At 40.4% G+C, this 19,153-nt stretch overlaps 1 protein-coding gene across 1 annotated transcript in view; it reads right to left on the bottom strand.

Annotated features, from left to right (window-relative positions):
- The window catches only part of TBCD (tubulin folding cofactor D), a 187,095-nt gene that overhangs the window by 64,490 nt on the left and 103,452 nt on the right, over window positions 1-19,153 (bottom strand). The window contains exons 17-23 of the mRNA XM_075178183.1: window positions 18,476-18,505; window positions 17,122-17,207; window positions 16,778-16,858; window positions 6,884-6,957; window positions 5,280-5,397; window positions 2,969-3,029; window positions 1,456-1,478 (exon numbers count right to left, since the gene is read on the bottom strand). Coding sequence (XP_075034284.1) covers window positions 1,456-1,478; window positions 2,969-3,029; window positions 5,280-5,397; window positions 6,884-6,957; window positions 16,778-16,858; window positions 17,122-17,207; window positions 18,476-18,505 — 473 coding nt within the window. The remainder of the gene's footprint in view (window positions 1-1,455; window positions 1,479-2,968; window positions 3,030-5,279; window positions 5,398-6,883; window positions 6,958-16,777; window positions 16,859-17,121; window positions 17,208-18,475; window positions 18,506-19,153) is intronic.

The raw sequence follows: 19,153 nt of genomic DNA, 5'->3' as shown, positions 1-19,153 counted from the left end.
CCAGCGTGCAGGAGGACTTCTGTGTAAACCGAGTGGAAGTCATGGCTATCCCTGAAGAAGCCGGCGGCAGCTGATGACATCACCGATAACCGCGATGCAGTCATCGGTGCTGTGAAGGCGGTAATAGTTACATTAATAGTTACATTACTCCCTTCACGGCACCGATGACTGCGTCGCGGTCTCTCCACGTCGGGGTAAGTAATGTCGGGGTAGTCAGCATCACCACCAGCTCTGCCTGTGCACTAAAGGGTGAGGCCTTCTACTTATGGCCCATGTACAGGACGATCTGACGGAGATCCGCCAAGAGTACGAGTTGCCCTGTGTAGGACCGCCATCAGGGTATATTTTTACCTTTAATTTGACAAGAGAACATATCATTCGGAATTAGGTTCTACAGTCTACTCAAAGATATTTGAAACTACAATGCAAGAGCATTTTATGAAGTGCACAAAAGATATGCTGGAAAAGCTTACTATAAACTTATGTAGATAACATTGTCTGACAAATGACCCAGTGATCAAGAATGTCTGTGTTGTGCCGAGATTATTATGACGACAACAGCCCAGACCCTGACCCCTGATATGCACAGATCTGCACATCTGATGGACCCACCATGTTTTTAAGTAAATAAAGTGGCATAAGGTGAGTATTTATAGTATTTTCTCTCCCTGCGGGTAAGTAAACCTGAGTTCCTCATAACAAACATTGCTCACATTACAGAGATTATCTGACATACCTGCAAGACAGAGACATGCCTTTCTAGGGCAGACATTTCACACTACATTAGTGACATATTCACCCATTATAAATTTGTCAGAAGAATTGAATGTTCTGATCTTAACCCATCAAAATACTTTGTATTGGCATTATTCACATATTTCCTGTTGGGAGGAATCGTTTAAGGTCTCAAATACATGAGACAACAGGAGAGAGGTAGGGACATCCTTTCTCAGGCCCTGCTTATTTCTGTACACAAGACCTTCAGGAGGACCTAGTGAGAGAGTGACTTGGAAGGTTAGGTCCCAGCTAGAGTCCTACATCACCTATGTTCCTTTGGTGATTTATACACTTTCTATACACCAGGAATAGCAAGATAGTGACATCTTTTCTAAAGGATCAGATAACATACCATGCCATCTTCATACACCAGATTTGAGGAAGACATGGTAAGATAGTGACACCAGACCTCCAAGAGTGAAACAGTAACAACTCTTCCTATGCAGTTTCCCAGAACACTGCACCAGGTCCTACACCACAGATCTCCAGGAAGACATAGTACATAATACTATGCCATCCTCTATGTACCAATCCTCCAGGATATATAGCATAGTATATTAGGAACCGGTGCATGCTACAAATCAATCTTGTGATTTATGCAGTCATAGATATATTTCTAACATTTTGTACAGAAAAGCAGATAATCGTCATCTTACACCGTCTACTACAATATCTCACCTGTATAACTGACGCTCCTGAAGCTGAAATGAGATAAGAGAAAAGTTACAGCTTGAAAACAGTTGTTTGCGATTCTAATCCTATAAACCTTCTAGCGGGTATCAGGGAAGATTCCAAAACAGGGATCAGATCCACAAGCCGCGATTAATGCAAATTTTCTCGCAGTCATTCCCATAACTCATATTGACTCAATAGATCTGTAGCTGATGGCATTTTACTTGCATCACGTCCATACAGCAACACAATGGGCGTGATACAGAATGGCACAGGAGGAGTCTCTGTGTACAATTGATGCACTGCACATGTGCACAAGTGGGTCTTGAAAGGGCGTTCACATGCAATTCAGTACAAGCGTGCAGCCGCGAGTTAAGCAAGCTCCTTTGAGATGCATCTAAATTGTGAGTAACACGGATATTGAAATGTGTTACCTATGAGACGGGAATTTTGCCCGACATAAACAGAGAGCAAGTTTTGTAGTTTATGATAATATTTGTTGCATCTTCACTCTAGATGAAACTATGAAGCTTGCATGTCTCTTAAGATGAGTGCAAATCATAATGCATTTATGCAAATGGGGTATTTTTATGCTGACACTAATGTGCGCTAGACCTAATTTGCCCACACTGGTTACGTACTGATATTACATTGTTTGTAACAGCATCTAATGGTTTGTTGATTAAGCAACTGTAAATATACAAGACGCTAATCAGCTTGAAAACGCAGCCAGACACTGACAATCCATTAAATGAGGTCCAAGTGGACTAACTGGTAAGCAAGGCAATTACACTAAGTTGATATTATTATTGGCCATTGAGGGCTAAAGGATTTAAGTGCTTTAAAAAAGTGCACCTCAAATGGCTTTATCAACAGGTAATTTGTCATTTACACTAAAAAAAAAAAAAAAAAAAAAAAAAAAAAAAAAAAATCGCAATTGCAAATTTTCTTATCAATCATTTTCTTTAGATTTTGGTCCAATGAAATTAAAACTGGAGTTATGGTGAAGAATGTAAGGCTGCTGGTAATGGGATCATCACAGTAACTGATCTCTATCTAGTGTCAGCGAACAACAATATATAAAAACAACTTGAGGCCTAGATGCAATGGAACCTAGCTGATTCTTTAATTCTGTTAAAAGAACTTTGAATATGTGTGATGTAATGTGAGTGAGTGTGCGTGGCTTATATACACACAGATGATTGGGACAAGCATAGTTGTAACAAGCTTAATGGTTCCTAAACCAGTTTTAATGCTGTTGAGCCCAAAATGTACAAGAAACCGACTTATACATAGCTAAGTACAGCACAGTAAAGTAACGGACAATGGCGTAATGCATAAACCCAGTCTACTTATGTATGATGTCATTCTACATATAGTGGTTGGAAAGTAAAGTACTTATTCTGGATCTAAGTCTCTCTTGGACTGTTGAGTATTATAGAAGTGACACATTGTAATTGTCAGAGGAAGGCAGTCCCCCTATTGTGATTGATATGCAAATATGTAAATAATGACTCACGCTCTGATGAATTGCTATTAAACCTGTTAGTGTCTCATTGTCCAGGTAGTCAGGCACAGTCCTGCAGAAGAAAACAGGAGTTAATTAGTAATCATTAACAGCTTCCAAATTCCCTGGTAGCCTAGAATGTAGCCTGTACACTTGCCATAAGGTAAATACTGCGCAACCAAACCAGACATTCTGAGACAAATTAAACATTCTGTCACCCATAAGAATGTCTGAAATGTCACATGCTGCATATTGTAAATACTGAGAAGTCTTAGGTGCAGACCCATATATCTGCCTGTGAAGCGTGAATTCTGGGGTCATGCAGGTACACACCTTCACAAAGAATTTACTGCAGGTCTCTTTTGTGCTAGTGCGAACTGCAAATACATTATGGTGCATGTAGTCCTCCACTCCGCTCTCGGGAGCAGCCTCTAGACCCTGGAGCAGCCTCCACTCCACAACAGAGAGCGGCCTCTGCACCTGGGAGCAGCTGCGAGCATCCTCCACTCCGCTCTTGGAAGCAGCCTCTTCACCCTGGAGCAGCCTCTACTCCACAACAGAGAGCGGCCTCTGCACCTGGGAGCAGCTGCGAGCATCCTCCACTCCGCTCTCGGAAGCAGCCTCTTCACCCTGGAGCAGCCTCTACTCCACAACAGAGAGCGGCCTCTGCACCTGGGAGCAGCCGCGAGCATCCTCCACTCCGCTCTCAGAAGTACCTCCGGCAAGCTAGAAGTGCACCCCCAAGTCCAACCTCCTGCTGCTTTACTACCACCCCTTTCAACTAAATAAACTGCTCTGTCTCCTACACTACTGTTAGGTCTTCCTACAGTTTTAATGGAACAATGGTGTGGTGGACTGGGAACCCCAAGAAAGGGGGAATCAAGACTGAGGCACCGCTCATCAGCCTCAGATTCCTGTTGCAGCTATATCCCCTGTCCTGGAGATTGGTATTACATTACTGCTGAATGTGCTCCCTCCCGTCTGGATATCATGAACATGGTATCCCCCCTGTCAAAATGAAAACTAGTCCCAGGCCCTCTTTCTTGAGCCATCGGAATGGAAGTTAAAAACTTCTTTAATTCTTTCTTCCTCTGTCATCGTCCAAATAAGGAAAAAAAAGTATCCCACCTGTACACTATAGCCGACCACTGCAAAACGATTATAACCGGGAATCCCATTCACCGGCCAGCCAATCATAACTGGCCAGCAGGTGGTTTGCCGGCCATAATCATCTTGTGTCATTATGCCATAGTGTGTGGGCGGGTCATTTATATATAGGGATTTTTAGTATTGCTTTTCCATTTCAACTACGACAAACCAAGAAAGAAGAAAAGAAGATTGTTTTTGTAATTCTTTAATAAAGACAAGGGTTTTGAGAAGTCTTTTATTCAATTACAGTTTATTTTTAAATTTGTGAAGGTGTCTCTCCTCTGGGAGGCCTGGGGCTGGTTTTCATTATTGGTAACTAATGGTCTCTTATTTGAATTGGAAACCAGTCCAGCTTGTGTAGCACTGGAACGGATTTGGAATTTAGGGAGGCATGCTACCTGACTCAATTAATTCTTTTTTTTGTTAAGGTTAAACAGTGCAGTGTATGGGAACGGTCTTGTCTCATTAAAAGTATAGGGCAAGACCTGGTCTCCACCTGCTTAGAACTGGAGCAGAATTGAAATTATTTTGCAGAGTGGGAACAGCTGTGCAGCAAAGAATTTCTGGTAATGTCCCTTATCCACCCTATCTCATTATAGTAATCTCACTCTGCACTGCTCCGTAAAACAAGCTTGTAACACACATTGCTAGGATAGCCATCACTCCACTCAACTTGACCAATCTACCAGAGAACTGCTGTTCCTCCTAAATGTGGCCAACTTGTTTAGCAAACTTATGCACCTTGGTGGAAGTGCAGATGCATTTGTACCAACAGAGGTGCGTGGCAGATTTAAAGGCTGTATTTGCTCTGCAGAGAACGCGTTTCGCTCTTCATCGATGACTTTCTACTTTTGCAAACAAGTCAAAGTCAAAATGAAGGCAAGGAGAGGACCTCCCCTGGTGTTGTTGGCTTCTGCTTCATAAAGACAGACTTTAGACAAAGTGCTTGACAGGACACTGATGGGAGAAATAGAACAGTGCATACAGCGGCTATGGTCCATTGTCTGCTTAACACACCTTTGTGTGTACGGAATCTCCGCTCAGTGTACAGATTAATGACCCACATATCAAGCTGACTTTGTCCTATGTTTCTCAGGAATGAAGGAAGCTGACATCCAGTGTTACGACGCTCACCAAACAAAGAAAACACATGTAACATTTTCAATTCCCCTACCTGTTGCTCTGGACGGCCAGCTTATATACTGCATGGGTGATTTCTGAACACGCCATTATGGCACCGTGGCGAGTGTGCAAATCTGTTCCAGTCGCCAGAGGGAGGAGTCGTGGTAAAACTGTGATAGATAATATCAGATTTGCTATTCTCATTCATTGACCAACAGTAAGACCTATTATACAGCTCTGGCAGGAGAGTTCCATTGGGGACTTTTTACAATGTACAAAGTAGGAAAGTTTTATTCACATGACTATTTGGTGGGTGGATTCAAGTGTCCAATCAATGTACCTCTGTTCAAATACGGACAATACAAACATCTCTGCTAATGAAGGATGCAATGGAAGGGGAATACAGTGATTACAGTATTTTCACACCTTCAGACAACTTTAATTTACTGGCTTGTACACTCTACCCTGTACCTTCTACTATACAATATGCTCTATCTTTGTGTTTTTCACTAAAGCCTTTACAGCATCTGGACACAGCTGCATACAGAGAAATCCCAACTGCAGCCCAAGCACACAGCAGCACTGGGATCTGTTTTACCCACAGGCAACAGAAATAACAGTAATTTAATCCCAAGGGCCAACACAGTTGCCACCCCACATATATACAACGTGCCCTCCACTCTTCCAACATAAAAGACTAAATTTCATACACACATGACGCTTTCTGCCTGATAGATAGAAATGTATTGGTGAAAAGCACAGAATGAGGTCAGAAAGACAAAGTCATACATTTAGAAACAAAATTTCAAGAGAGTTGAAAAATCCCGCTGTATCGCACTTAGAAGTTGATCTGGCATCCATCGTCACATAGATGGACATGGTTAAATGGCTGTGTAACAAAACTAAGTAATTGTAGGGATCAGCAGCATAGTGGGCCAGTTAGCCAAGTGAGCCAGCCCAAGGTAGCCCACAGCGCTGCCAGCCCCTGGTAGGGAGAGTGGTAGAGGGACATCTTACAATATGCAATGCTCAGCTGCCATAAAGGAAGGGGCGAAGAAATAAAAAAAAAAAAAAAAATATATATATATATATATATATATATATATATATATATATATATATATATATATATATATATATATATATATATATATATATATATATATACACATACATACACATACATACATACACACACACGCACATACAGACATATATACATGCACATACCTGAAACACTAATTATTTCTCTAACACCTGGCTGCTATGATATTCATATAGAACTTGTAGTTCAATACTGCCCCACTTCAGTTCTATCACTTTGCATCAATGATTGTTTCAATATTGGAGCGCGCTAGACAAAATAACAAAGGCTACACTACGTCAAATGATTGCTTTAATAAAGTAACTTAAACTACTTTATAAAACAATCTCTTGCTCTTTTCTAGACTTTGCTATTTTGTCTAGTGCCCTCTACTACTGAAACAATTTCCGTGTACAGCAGCGGGCACCAATCCTCTGAGAGACGTTTAATAGCTTCACACACAATCTGGTGCGTTAGCCATAATCCATAGGGGGTGAATATAAAGTAACGGCCTGTCAAGGAGGCAGAAATGTGTTCAATATAAATAAAATGCACACAAAATAAAAACGTACCTGTCTTGGTCATGTATACAGAGGCGATTGATGTGAGGTTGTGCAAAGCTTTGGTGGAAAGTTCACGTACAACACTGAAAAGAAAAGACATCTTCTGATGAAAACGTATCTACATTAAGCAGGTCATGGCTTACGTACTTATATTCTTTTGTTTTCTTGTTAGGGTCAACATTTAAAGATATGCAAAAGTTGACCGTTATGGTTCATTAAGTACAACAATACATAAGATACCACACAAAACTATACATATTTTCTAACTTACCCTGCCGAAAATAAAACTGAAACGGCCTCTATCCACTGTTATTATTACCAGAGACCATTCTCGAATCCCTTTTTAATTGGAGACAAAAGAGCTGTATCGGAGACAGGGGACTGTGGTCTACAGCTCCTGGTTTGGGAGAGTCGGTTATTTGAAGAAGATGCAGGAAAATTTCAGGAAAAGAGATGGATAGTTGCCTAAATATATTATTATACAAATACGTAAGTTGGAGACAGGTAGTCCTTATTCCTCTGAGTGTGATCAGACATATTTACTGTCCCGTTGCTGAGGACACAGGAAATATCAGCAATAGACTGCAATACAACAGAGTTCTCAGGGGCCAGTGATGGAGCAATGATTTTGTACAGTATCTATTGAATAGCTCAGATAAGGAGGATCCTTGTTTAGCTCAGCGGGAGACCACAAAAGAAACAAAGCACCAAGTAACATTCGCAAACATTTGCTTATGCTTTAAAAATTTGTTATTACCTATATATTTACGGTAGATTTCAAATCCGCATTATTTTTTCTGGCCCCCATGAAGGAAGACGCAACTCTCTGCAAAAGCTGTGACAGCCTCCAGTGCCCAACACACACACTGTGCCAGCCTCCAGTGCCCAACACACACACTGTGCCAGCCTCCAGTGCCCAACACACACACTGTGCCAGTCTCCAGTGCCCAACACACACACTGTACCAGCCTCCAGTGCCCAACACACACACTGTACCAGCCTCCAGTCCCCAAAACACACACTGTGCCAGCCTCCAGTGCCCACCACACACTGTGCCAGCCTCCAGTGCCCACCACACACTGTGCCAGCCTCCAGTGCCCACCACACACTGTGCCAGCCTCCAGTGCCCACCACACACTGTGCCAGCCTCCAGTGCCCACCACACACTGTGCCAGCCTCCAGTACATAAAACACACAAAAAGTACCCGAAGAGCACAGGTGCATAGTATTTACCCTGGTAACCCAACTAACATGCTGCACTCCATTCATTGTCTATGGACAGACATAAACCAGCTCTCAGCTTTAAGTATCAGGATTTCTCACTGGGTTATATATGATTTTATTACAGTTTCTACTGAACAAGAAAACAATGTCTCTTTGAAGACAGATTTAGGGAATTACAGATGTCAGCAAAGAAAGTGTTATGTCAATAAAACTAATACATCAAAATAATAAATACTAAAAACATTCAGCCACAACACAATAGCACGTGTTAGATATAAATGTTTCACACAGACAGAGACCACAACTTAGGGGTTTTTTAGGACGAGAGAGGAACTAAGGTGTGAATAATTAACTGCCACAAAAAGACAAAATACATGATGTCAGAGGTGCTGGGATGAAGACTGCTATTGTGTTATGACAAAGAACAGCTATATATCACACGGGAGCGTCTCTTTCCAAACTTCAAATGTGCACAGGCAGCAAATATACGTATGGGGTAAATTATACATCCACACAGGAGGTCTGCAAATATACATATATGAGACACTGCAGGTGTGGTCATTACTAATGTCTTTATCATGTATACATATGGTGGCCACTGTAATGAACTAGTAATAATACCATTAAAAACACTGACACTTATAATTTACAATAGACTGATATAATGACAGTAGTAATATTACCAGATTAATCCAGTCGGTTACTGCCTAATTAACAATTGTCAATGGCATAACAATAGCAAATGGGGCACTTGCCCATAACACAATCAGCAGTGATTGCGCACACACTATACCAGCCTTGGATGGCCCCCACATACATACATACATAGCACCAACATCGGGTACCCCTTCCAACCCAACACAAACTATATCAACTTTGTGTGTCCCCAAACACTCCATCATCTTCAAGAAAACCACATAGCATTGCCTCTCCCCATGTCCATGCCTATTGCCCAAACACACACTTTACCAGCCTCCAGAGTCCCCACACTTTACCACTCTCCAGGGCTCCCATACACTGTACCAGCCTCCAGTGCTCAACACACACTGTACCAGCCTCCAGTGCCCAACACACGCCGTACCAGTCTCCAGGGCCCCCACATACCGCAGCAGTCTCTAGGGCCCCCATGCACTGTACCAGCCTCCAGTACCCCATACAGTATATCAGTTTATACTAACCACCTGTACTTGACACACATTATGTCAAACCTCTGTGCCCAATACACAAATCCAGCTTCTCATACCACACACTATACATATACCAGCCTGCCATGCCCCCAACCTATACCAATCTCTACTGTCCGCACAAATACTACTCCAGTCTCCTGTAACCCACACATTATACATATTTCCCTGCCCAAATTATACCAGTTTTGACAATGGCATTTTAAAAAAGTCTCCATCGTCTGCCGTCACATTATAGCAAACTTCAGTGTCCCATTACAGAGTTTCTATTATTGCTTAGGAGAGAGGAGTCAACCGGACTAGGAGTAGATATATAGGTACTACCCCTTAATAGGTCGAAATAAAGACTATTTAGAATAAATTAAGTCCCAAAGGGTGCACCCCAGACACATAACATTCAAGTAACCAAAGAGAGAAAGAGTGTACATAATAGGGGCACTCTGTGGCAACCAGTACATAACAATAGATAGGTATGCATTCAAATTATACTAAACAAGCAGGATTGGTTGGTGTGAAGAGCGAAATAATTGAAAACAACAGATAAAAGACAAATGCACTATTGAAATTTCAAAATGCAAAGCAAATTGCATAGCATTGCTGCCACTATCAATATTCAATTATTGTGCATACAAGTATATAATCCGCTAACTTTTTCACTAACATAGTCTCAGGGTTATGTGGATGGTATATATAAAGGACTGATTTTACTTCGTTTGGTAATTATCCTTTAAAATTTTCTCATTTGGATTATAATTTCATATCAGTCCCTATCTAGCATGCTTCCAAAGGAACGCTCAAATATATTATATACAATTTATTTCCTGAGCGTAATGCAGGATGTCATCCGAATTACAGGAGAAAGTATACATAGAAAATTCTCAATAAATTCTCTGCTCAAAGAGAGATCATATACTCCTCCTTAAAGAACACAAATCCCTATAATCACGGAGTTATATTTCAACCTCAACCTGGTAAATTCTCTACATCAAGCATAATAAACTATGAGGCTATTATATAACATAGCAATTTGCAGACATAAATCGTAAACTGCCCATCCAGAAACCTTGCTCCCTGTGATCGCCGGATTATGTGAGATACCCTGATCTTGGGGCAGGGGACAAGAGAGGCAATATATAACCCCTGAGAAATTACAATTCAAGAAATCTTCTTCTCCATATTTTGTCATATTAGTCTTTATACGTTTTGGTGGAGACTGTATATTGACAATGCTTTACATGTTCCGCATTTGTAAAAGCCTTTCAGTCTCTCCGAACTACTGGTCTTCCTATGGAGATGGCTATGTACCAGTCTCTCTCTCAGATTCCTTGCTCTTCTCCAGCTAAAGGACAGCCGTTCGTTTAGATTTTCCTTAAGATCTTTGTCTGATAAGAACACATGCCAGTGTTTCTGAAAGATTGTTTTAAGCTGTTTCCATTCAGCACAATAAGCACCAATCATCCTTACATAGATTTTCTTTCTTGAGAGTCTGTGCAGGAAATATCAGAGAATCTCTGTCTTTTTTTTTTAAACAAAATTCTTCATTTCACATCGGGTTCTGTTGCTGTAACCCCTATGTTTCAATCTTAAGTTTAATTTATCTGATCTTTGGATATATGTTGAATCAGAATAATTAAATTTGACTCTTAATAGTTCTCCTTTAGGAATCCCTTTGGTAACAGGCGGGAAGTGCGCACTTGAATGACGTAAAATTGTATTCGTAGCCATCCTTTTTGTATAGATATCAGTACTCAATGTGCCCTTCACAGTTTTATGGATGGTCAAATCCAATAAATAAATAGATGTAGTATCAATTTCAGATGTTAATCTAAGGTTCAGGTGGTTGGTATTTAGCATTGCGGTGAACGCGTGAAAATGGTCAATGTCTCCATCCTATAAAATCAGGATATCGTCGTCGTACCTTAGCCACATTACTATGTGGCTAGTAAACTTCTTGTTGGCATCTGTAAAGACGTATTTCTGCTCCCACCAGCTAAGAAAGAGATTAGCATAAGTGGGAGCACAGGCTGTTCCCATCGCGGTCCCCCTTGTTTGTAAAGAGAAACCTTAATTGAAAAAAAATGTTTTGCTTGAATGAACTTTAGAAGTGTCAGGATAAACTAATTACTTCATATCCGCATTGGTTCCCATGTTAAGAAAATATCGGACAGCATTCAAACCCTGCTCATGATCAATGTTTATATACAGAGGCTCAACGTCAGAAGACGCCAATTTAGTATTGGGACTAATTGCTAGCATTCTCCAAAAGCGATCCAATGACCAAAATGATTGGTCTTCCTGGGGGATTGGTCTCGTTTTTATATATTTTTGGTAATACATAAATTGTTGGTGTTTTAGGATTTTTAACCAAAAATTCATAATCAGAATTTGAGATAATTCCCTCTTTAAATGCGGATTCAATTATTCTCTGATACATCTCAACAAAGTTGGCAGGAGGACTGAAAATCAGACGTTAGTAACAAGATGTACTGCTTAATTGACAATGAATTTCAACCATATATTTATCATATGGCCACAGGACAATGTTACCTCCCTTATCTGAGGGTTTTATTATAACGTTGTTCCAACTTTCTATTTCTTGTAAAGCTTTAATTTCTGTTTTATCAAGATTTTTATTTAGATGGCGAGTCTGTTTATGCCTAAGAAAAAGGGTATACAGATCTTTTGAAACCAGTTCAGTATATACTTTCTTTCCGGACATTTCATTGTGTCCACAGAGTAAAGAAGATTTATTTTTTAGAATGACTTTCGTCAATATCTTTATCAATTACTCCACCCTCCAAGAAGGTGTTCTGAAGTTCCTCAAGTATAACAAGAGCTTGTTGATCTTCCTCATTATTCTAAGAGACATTAGATGAAGAGGATTGACCAGTGGTATGTGTCTGGAATTCATATAGCTGTTCATTCCCCAAGTTAGCATCTGTCACCTAAGTTCTCTCAGTTTTGTTGGTATGAAATAATTTATCATCAGCTATTTATATAGCGCCACTAATTCCGCAGCGCTGTACAGAGAACTCACTCACATTAGTCCCTGCCCCCATTGGAGCATACAGTCTAAACTCCCTAACATACACACACAACGAGAGAGACTAGGGTCAATTTAATAGCAGCCAATCAATCTACCAGTATGTTTTTGGAGTGTGGGAAGAAACCCACGCAAACACAGAGAGAACATACAAACTTCACACAGATAAGGCCATGGTCGGGAATCGAAAACATTACCCCAGTGCTGTGAGGCAGAAGTGCGAACCACTATACCATTTTCTTGAAAATAAGGCCAGGCTATTTTCCCATTCAAAGTGGTCCATATTTTGGACCGACAAAAAGGACAAGCCTTTACGAAGAAGGCTGATATGATTTGATTCAAGTTTCTTATCAGAAAGATTAATAATTGTTAAGGTGGTCTAAGTCTGTTCTCGTCTCTGAATCCTACGCTAGACCATTTCTTCTTGGTTTCCCATTCGTTTTCACCGATTTCCAGCCCACCCCTTCGTATTTTCTTTTATCTGTACCGCCTCTGTCTGAGGTCATGAAGCCCCTTTCTAAAAAATCTTTCTGAAAAAGGTCTCTACCAGAAAACTAAATTATTGGAGGTTTCAGCTTCTGAAGAATCTACTTCTGAAGTAGAGAAAGATGTATTGGATGTTTTTGACCTTCTTATATCCCATTTGAAGACCCGGTTTTGTGCATAATCTTTTTGATCTCTAACAAATTTATTCTTCTTTTTATCAATAATTTGTTTGTCATACATATCTAATTCTGTCTGAGGTTCTATTATACCAGCCTCGTACCTCCCCTTCTGCTCCTGGTAATCCACACAATTTACTGTTTTGTACTTAATATCACTGCGGAACACCAGAAGACCCAGCAAGTGCTGGAGTAACGTCAGGCAGATATTTCCCTGGATTATGTATCTAAAATATTGTGTCCGAATCTAAAGCCTGCTCTATGGTGAGCTAGGCCTGGAGCAGGGTAAGCTGCAATTGCTACCAGGGTCCTTATACCCGCAAGGCCTTAAGACTAGAAGCACCAATAACATACATATTAACTCTTTACACAATATCTGTAGTGATGTCATCACCCGTAATCAATGAGTAATGATGTCATCACATTATTCATCATATAATACACACTTGTGTATTATAACATATATCACACTCCTCACTGTTCATTATGTATGCAATCATGTATCACCTAATATAAATGGCAGTGGCCTTTCACAGCCATTTAAGACACTAGGCCGCAGACTGAATTTAACTAATATCAGATTTATTTATTTTTTTACATTTATATTTATAGTACATCCAATTTATTTTCTTTAAGTAAAAATTAGCTTTCTTATTATACCATTATTTGTGCTTCTTTTTACCTTCTTTTTGCTCCCTGACATCCGTCTACTTAAGCAGTTGTTGTGGTCTTTAACCAAATATACACAAAACATAACATATGCTACATAAACACACATTTTAGCTTAAAAACATTGTAAATATGCATATTCATAGAATAATGAAAGATCAGACTCCTTTATCTAACTACAACTCGTGAGAGAGAATTGTACCTAATGCGTCTATCCTTATACTATGTGAACAATCACCCTTTTGTAAGGGAGACGTTTAAACACAGCACGGTGGCGCAGTGGTTAGCACTTCTGCCTCACAGCACTGGGGTCATGAGTTCGATTCCTGACCATGGCCTTATCTGGAGTTTGTATGTTCTCCTCGTGTTTGCGTGGGTTTCCTCCGGGTGCTCCGGTTTCCTCCAACACTCCAAAAAAACATACTGGTAGGTTAATTGGCTGCTATTAAATTGACTCTAGTCTGTCTGTGTGTGTGTGTTAGGGAATTTAGACTGTAAGCTCTATTGGGGCAGGGACGGATGTAAATGAGTTCTCTGTACAGCGCTGTGGCATTAGTGGCGCTATATAAATAAACGATGATGATTTAGATTGTAAGCTCTAGCGGAAAAGACGTTGTCACCTTCTGCATCACTGTATTTACCTCTGTTATCACCGTATAATACATAGGTGATTTTAATATATGTATAAACTAGTGGAAATACTTTCTGTATAAAGCAGGAGTTCTGATGTCATCTCTTATAATCTGTGAATTCTGATGTCATCATATCAGTGTTCAATAGACAAACCCGTGCAATTTAAAGAATAATGCACCCCTGAGTGTAAATAATTAAGGATATTACAAGTCACCCTGGATTTCTGAGCTCACAGCACTCCTCAGTGACTGCAACTATCCATATAATTTATAGCCATGACTACATTATTCCAGGTATCTTTAATCTATCTCCCTAAAAGCTGTTTAACATGGCATGGCTATATAAATAATAGTGTAAGATAAATTGCTATCCACGTTTGTGTAACCTCGCCTGACCTGCAGGCTTGTCTCCTCCAGGTATTGTATATATAAAAAGAATGTTGCTGGTGGCTGTGCTATTTTCACCTGAGATTTGCTGTATTTTCTGTTCCACCTGTTTGTCTGGTTTAGGTCTTTGCACAGGTGACTGCCTGCAGTGTCCGTTGTACTGTAATCCGAGCTGGGCACATTCACAGCACGGCACTATATTCTGTTCCACCAACACCAGGAAACAGAGTGGAACCGTGTAGTTCCCCACTGTACGAAAGGGGGCAGTAGTGGATTCTGGTTTCAAGTGTCCATAAAAGACTTCGGACTCTTATCCATGTGGACACGCGAGTGCTACTTGTTGGATACCAGACCAGAAAACGGACAGCAGGACCTGTTCATCAGAATTATTTTCATTCCAAAGGCAGCACTACTAGACCAGTAAGCAAAGTCCAGATATGGTTTGCCCCTTCCATAGACCCGCACTATATAATGGAACTATAGCTGTATTAAAATGGATGAACTGTACTCTTCTACATTTCCTTGGCTGCCAGACCAACTGGCCTCAGGGTGCCATTAATCAGACTTGCTTTGTTTTCATTGGACGCAGCCAAGTCCCTGAGAAAAGCTTCCCAAATGAAAGCAATGAGTTGGGCTGTGTTACTAAAATGTCGTGTCAGCGGCTCATAACGTTTCATACTCAATCAATCCAGATCCAATCAGATTTTGACTATGATGAGCCAACATACAATGATCAACTAGGTCTAACTGATCAACCAAACCTGCATCAAATGTTTTCTTTTCTCATGCACCAAATTGAAACTACACCTAACCCACAATACATATAAAAAAGGCACCATATAGAGTGTGTAAGTATATTTAAAAGCTTCAGTACCAACCGAAGGGGTGTCAGAAGCCATGTTGTTCTTAGCAAGAAGGATCTTGTCAAACACACAGAGAATTATTCAATTACAGGACCAGAGATGATCGTTGTGACTGAAAATAGGGCTAGATTTGGCTAATTTTTGCTCACACCCTAGACACGGAGAAATGACGTGCCAAAACACCTGCGCCAATTGAATTAAATAACTTCCACTGTAACATATACCTTTAAGATACAGATATGCAATTCTTCTCTCAACATGAATTATCCAGGAAGTTTTGAAAATCTAAAGAAAAACAAAACTGCTATCTTTCAGTATAATGTCTTACACACACATATACTCCCAGCCAATGAGAGGAACACATGCAATTTAGTCTATTTTAGCCATCCTGCATCCAAATCCCCACACCCAGAAAAACCCCAGGCCCCAACCATTCGGCACAGTAGATCCTATACATCTCCAGGAGACTGCGTGTTCAGTAATGGATAAGATGAGCTCAGAGGCCGTGTTGACCTGTGTGATAACAAGCACAGTTTAGTGGCACTAGTGGCCGAAGCTTTGAAGCGGAGCAGCAGACTGTTGACAGAAACACTGAACCTTCCAGGTGTAGCCTGTGGGGGGGAATATCTAACAGACCCAAACTCCAAAATACAACACAAGTTACTGTAAACAGCCAATGTGTGCAAACACAACAACCCTCTGCATTCAGGCCCAGGGAAACTGATCTTGCTGCTGCAGGTTTACACTAGCTGGGCTGCCCCTGCTTCTTTAGCCTGTGCCATTACCAGCTGGCAGTAACTGGAAAACACACACACATTTCAGGTAATGTTCCCAATTCTGCATAATAAGTGTGATAATATACCCAAGTAACGCATTGTAAGTACTGCATATTAGGTGGGTAATGTTCACACTGTGCGACAATGGTTATAATACACAAGCGATAATGATATAGGGATATATGGATAATGATATATTATAATACAGATATAAATAGTTAGTAGTGGCTTAATCACATTAACATGGGTCATAAATACTAAAGAATCATAAGGAATAACTTGCCCACGAATGTAGGAAACATGGAATATTGAAAATCACCTCAGAGTTCTGTTACCAGTATAGAAAAGTATTGGCTGTGTAGCTTCACCCTGACTTGTAGAATATTACTACATATTTTAAATAACTTATTATAACACAGACCACAAGACACCTATAGAGGGAATCTGATTTTTTTGAACTCACATGTCCCAATGGTTAATCTTCATCTCGACCAGGTGATCGATCATGGACGTGGTGTATTCTGGGAATCTGGCCACGAACGCACTGATAGGAGATGACGAAAACAACAAAATGGTTTTATGATGTGGTTACCGTTATGGGCAGCATTTCTTTCGTCAAACCATTACATGGTCTTAGCCGCTTTTAAGCCTATCAAATCACTAGGAGGTATTGACAGCAGAGATATATATAAGGAGAGACTATCAGCTATATCCATAGTCCAAAATGTAATACATGCATTATATTACACGAGCTTTAGCTGAGTACACAGTAAAAAAATAGGTATGTAATAAAGGTTTCTAAATTACCTGATGTTTAGGAAACAATTGGCTCGGTTCCCGACTGCAAAATAGTCCGCTGCAGTCAATATGTCGATGCCATGTGGAAAAGTACCCTGTCAGCACAAAAATTGGGAATATATGATTTCATGGTACTTTCCAAGGTGAGGGACCAGGAACTAGCAGTAAAATGGTTTACTATGGTTCACAGCTAGTTGTATTATATTTATGGGAGTGCAATGCTGTAGAGGATCACAATTTCATAGACATCTGTTCACATCCTTATTTCTGGAGCAATGAGATTTTAATAGTGTCAGAAGTCTATAAAGACATTTATGATGAATGGCAGGGGCTGTTTTAATCAAACTATTTATTTTGAGGCGAGAACCTAGATTACTCAGTATCTATGATTGTAGCATTAGTACTTCATTCTCACAGTTACACAGATAAGACCATTATTTACCAAAATCCCTGACTGCAGTGTTATGAGGTAAAACATTCTTTACCCAGAATTCCATACTGTAATGTTAGTATTGTACAAAGTATTCAGGTCAAATGTCTGGTGGCATTATTAGTACTGAGGTAAAACAGTTCTGCATCCAGAAATTACACTTCACTTTGTATGACTGTTGTCGCACAACTGTGACCATTTCCTGAAGTGTAAAACACAATCATGTTACACTGAAACAATACAGTGACATGTGTTTAACGATCTAAATTATGGGAGCGTCAGGCCATGGGCCAGGGTTGACATTTGTTGTGGATTTGGAATCTGAAAAGTAATGCTGAGCATTACTGATTACCCTGGTTAGCTAATTACTTGAGCCTTGGATGCGGTGCACTACACAGTTGTTTTTTCCCAAAAGTTTTCATGTAGTTTGAGGTGACAGGAAGCATGAGGAAACATAAATTTTCATACGATCAACAAGTTCCTATGTTTCCATATTACAAATTGTGGACATTGAAGTTTGCTTGCATTAGTATTTCTTGTGTTTAAGACAAACCCCAACTTTCTGTAATTTTCAAAATATTTTCTTAAGGGTACCGCACTCTGTTGTATTACCTGTTCCTATGGTTTCTACAAATATCACTTCAGAATGAATGCAGCCATTTTGTTATCTGCTTCATGGATGTTTATAAACAATCATAAGAATGTGGCCTATCAATATATACGGGGAGCCAGAGCTTGGTAATATCACTGGTACAGCAACTCAATTCACTTCCGCCAATAAGAAATAGGTTAAACATTTTCAGTGACTGCTGGGAAAACAGGGTCACATTGGAGCCCAGGCTGACGAGTACTGAGAGGATGGAGACAATAAAAGACCTGCCTGCGTGCCCGCACACGAGGGGTTAAGGCAAATCGCTGTGAAAGTTACTGTACCTGTCTCCCCACATTCTCCTGGAAGGCTGCCTGCAGAACACAGAACAAACAAAGACAAAATGAGACACCTCTGCTTATAACCAAACACCATCCCATGAATTCAAAACAAACAGGCTGCTATATAAATGACCCATGGCTCACATCCTGACATAAAGCGTACATTGTTTGCTGCGGGAGATGGGACAGATAATGGTGGTGGGCTTGCTGTCCTCGCAAAATCCTCCTAGGTCGCTGAGCGGATGTAAACTAATCGCCAGCCTTCCTGGCCCACAATTTCAAAAATAAGTTTAGCAATGTCTGTGTTACTTCCACTAATTTAGAGGTTTTGCACGAAGAAAATAACTAGACTATTTGTGAGGCTCCCGTACAAGATCTACACGGTCACTGAAAATAATGATGATGATAACACCATCACCACTACCAACAGGTGTGCAAAGGGGGAACCAGTGTGCCTACTGACGGATTTTCAATCAGATCCAATCGTCATGTGACCCAATCCCAATACTGGATTTTGATAAGGACATTTGCAAGTCGTTGTAAACCTTACTTACAGAAGGTTGGGGCCTGATCTATCTAACATGCTCATACTGACCATCCAGATCAGCGTGACAGAGTCACCTCAACATTAAGCGGCAATTAGTCACCGACGCGGTAATGAATGCACGGAATAAACTCCAA

The sequence above is a fragment of the Mixophyes fleayi genome, chromosome 6 (genome assembly GCF_038048845.1).
Source record: "Mixophyes fleayi isolate aMixFle1 chromosome 6, aMixFle1.hap1, whole genome shotgun sequence".
NCBI classification, from domain to species: Eukaryota; Metazoa; Chordata; class Amphibia; order Anura; family Limnodynastidae; genus Mixophyes; species Mixophyes fleayi.
This window is presented reverse-complemented; position numbering and strand designations above follow the sequence as displayed.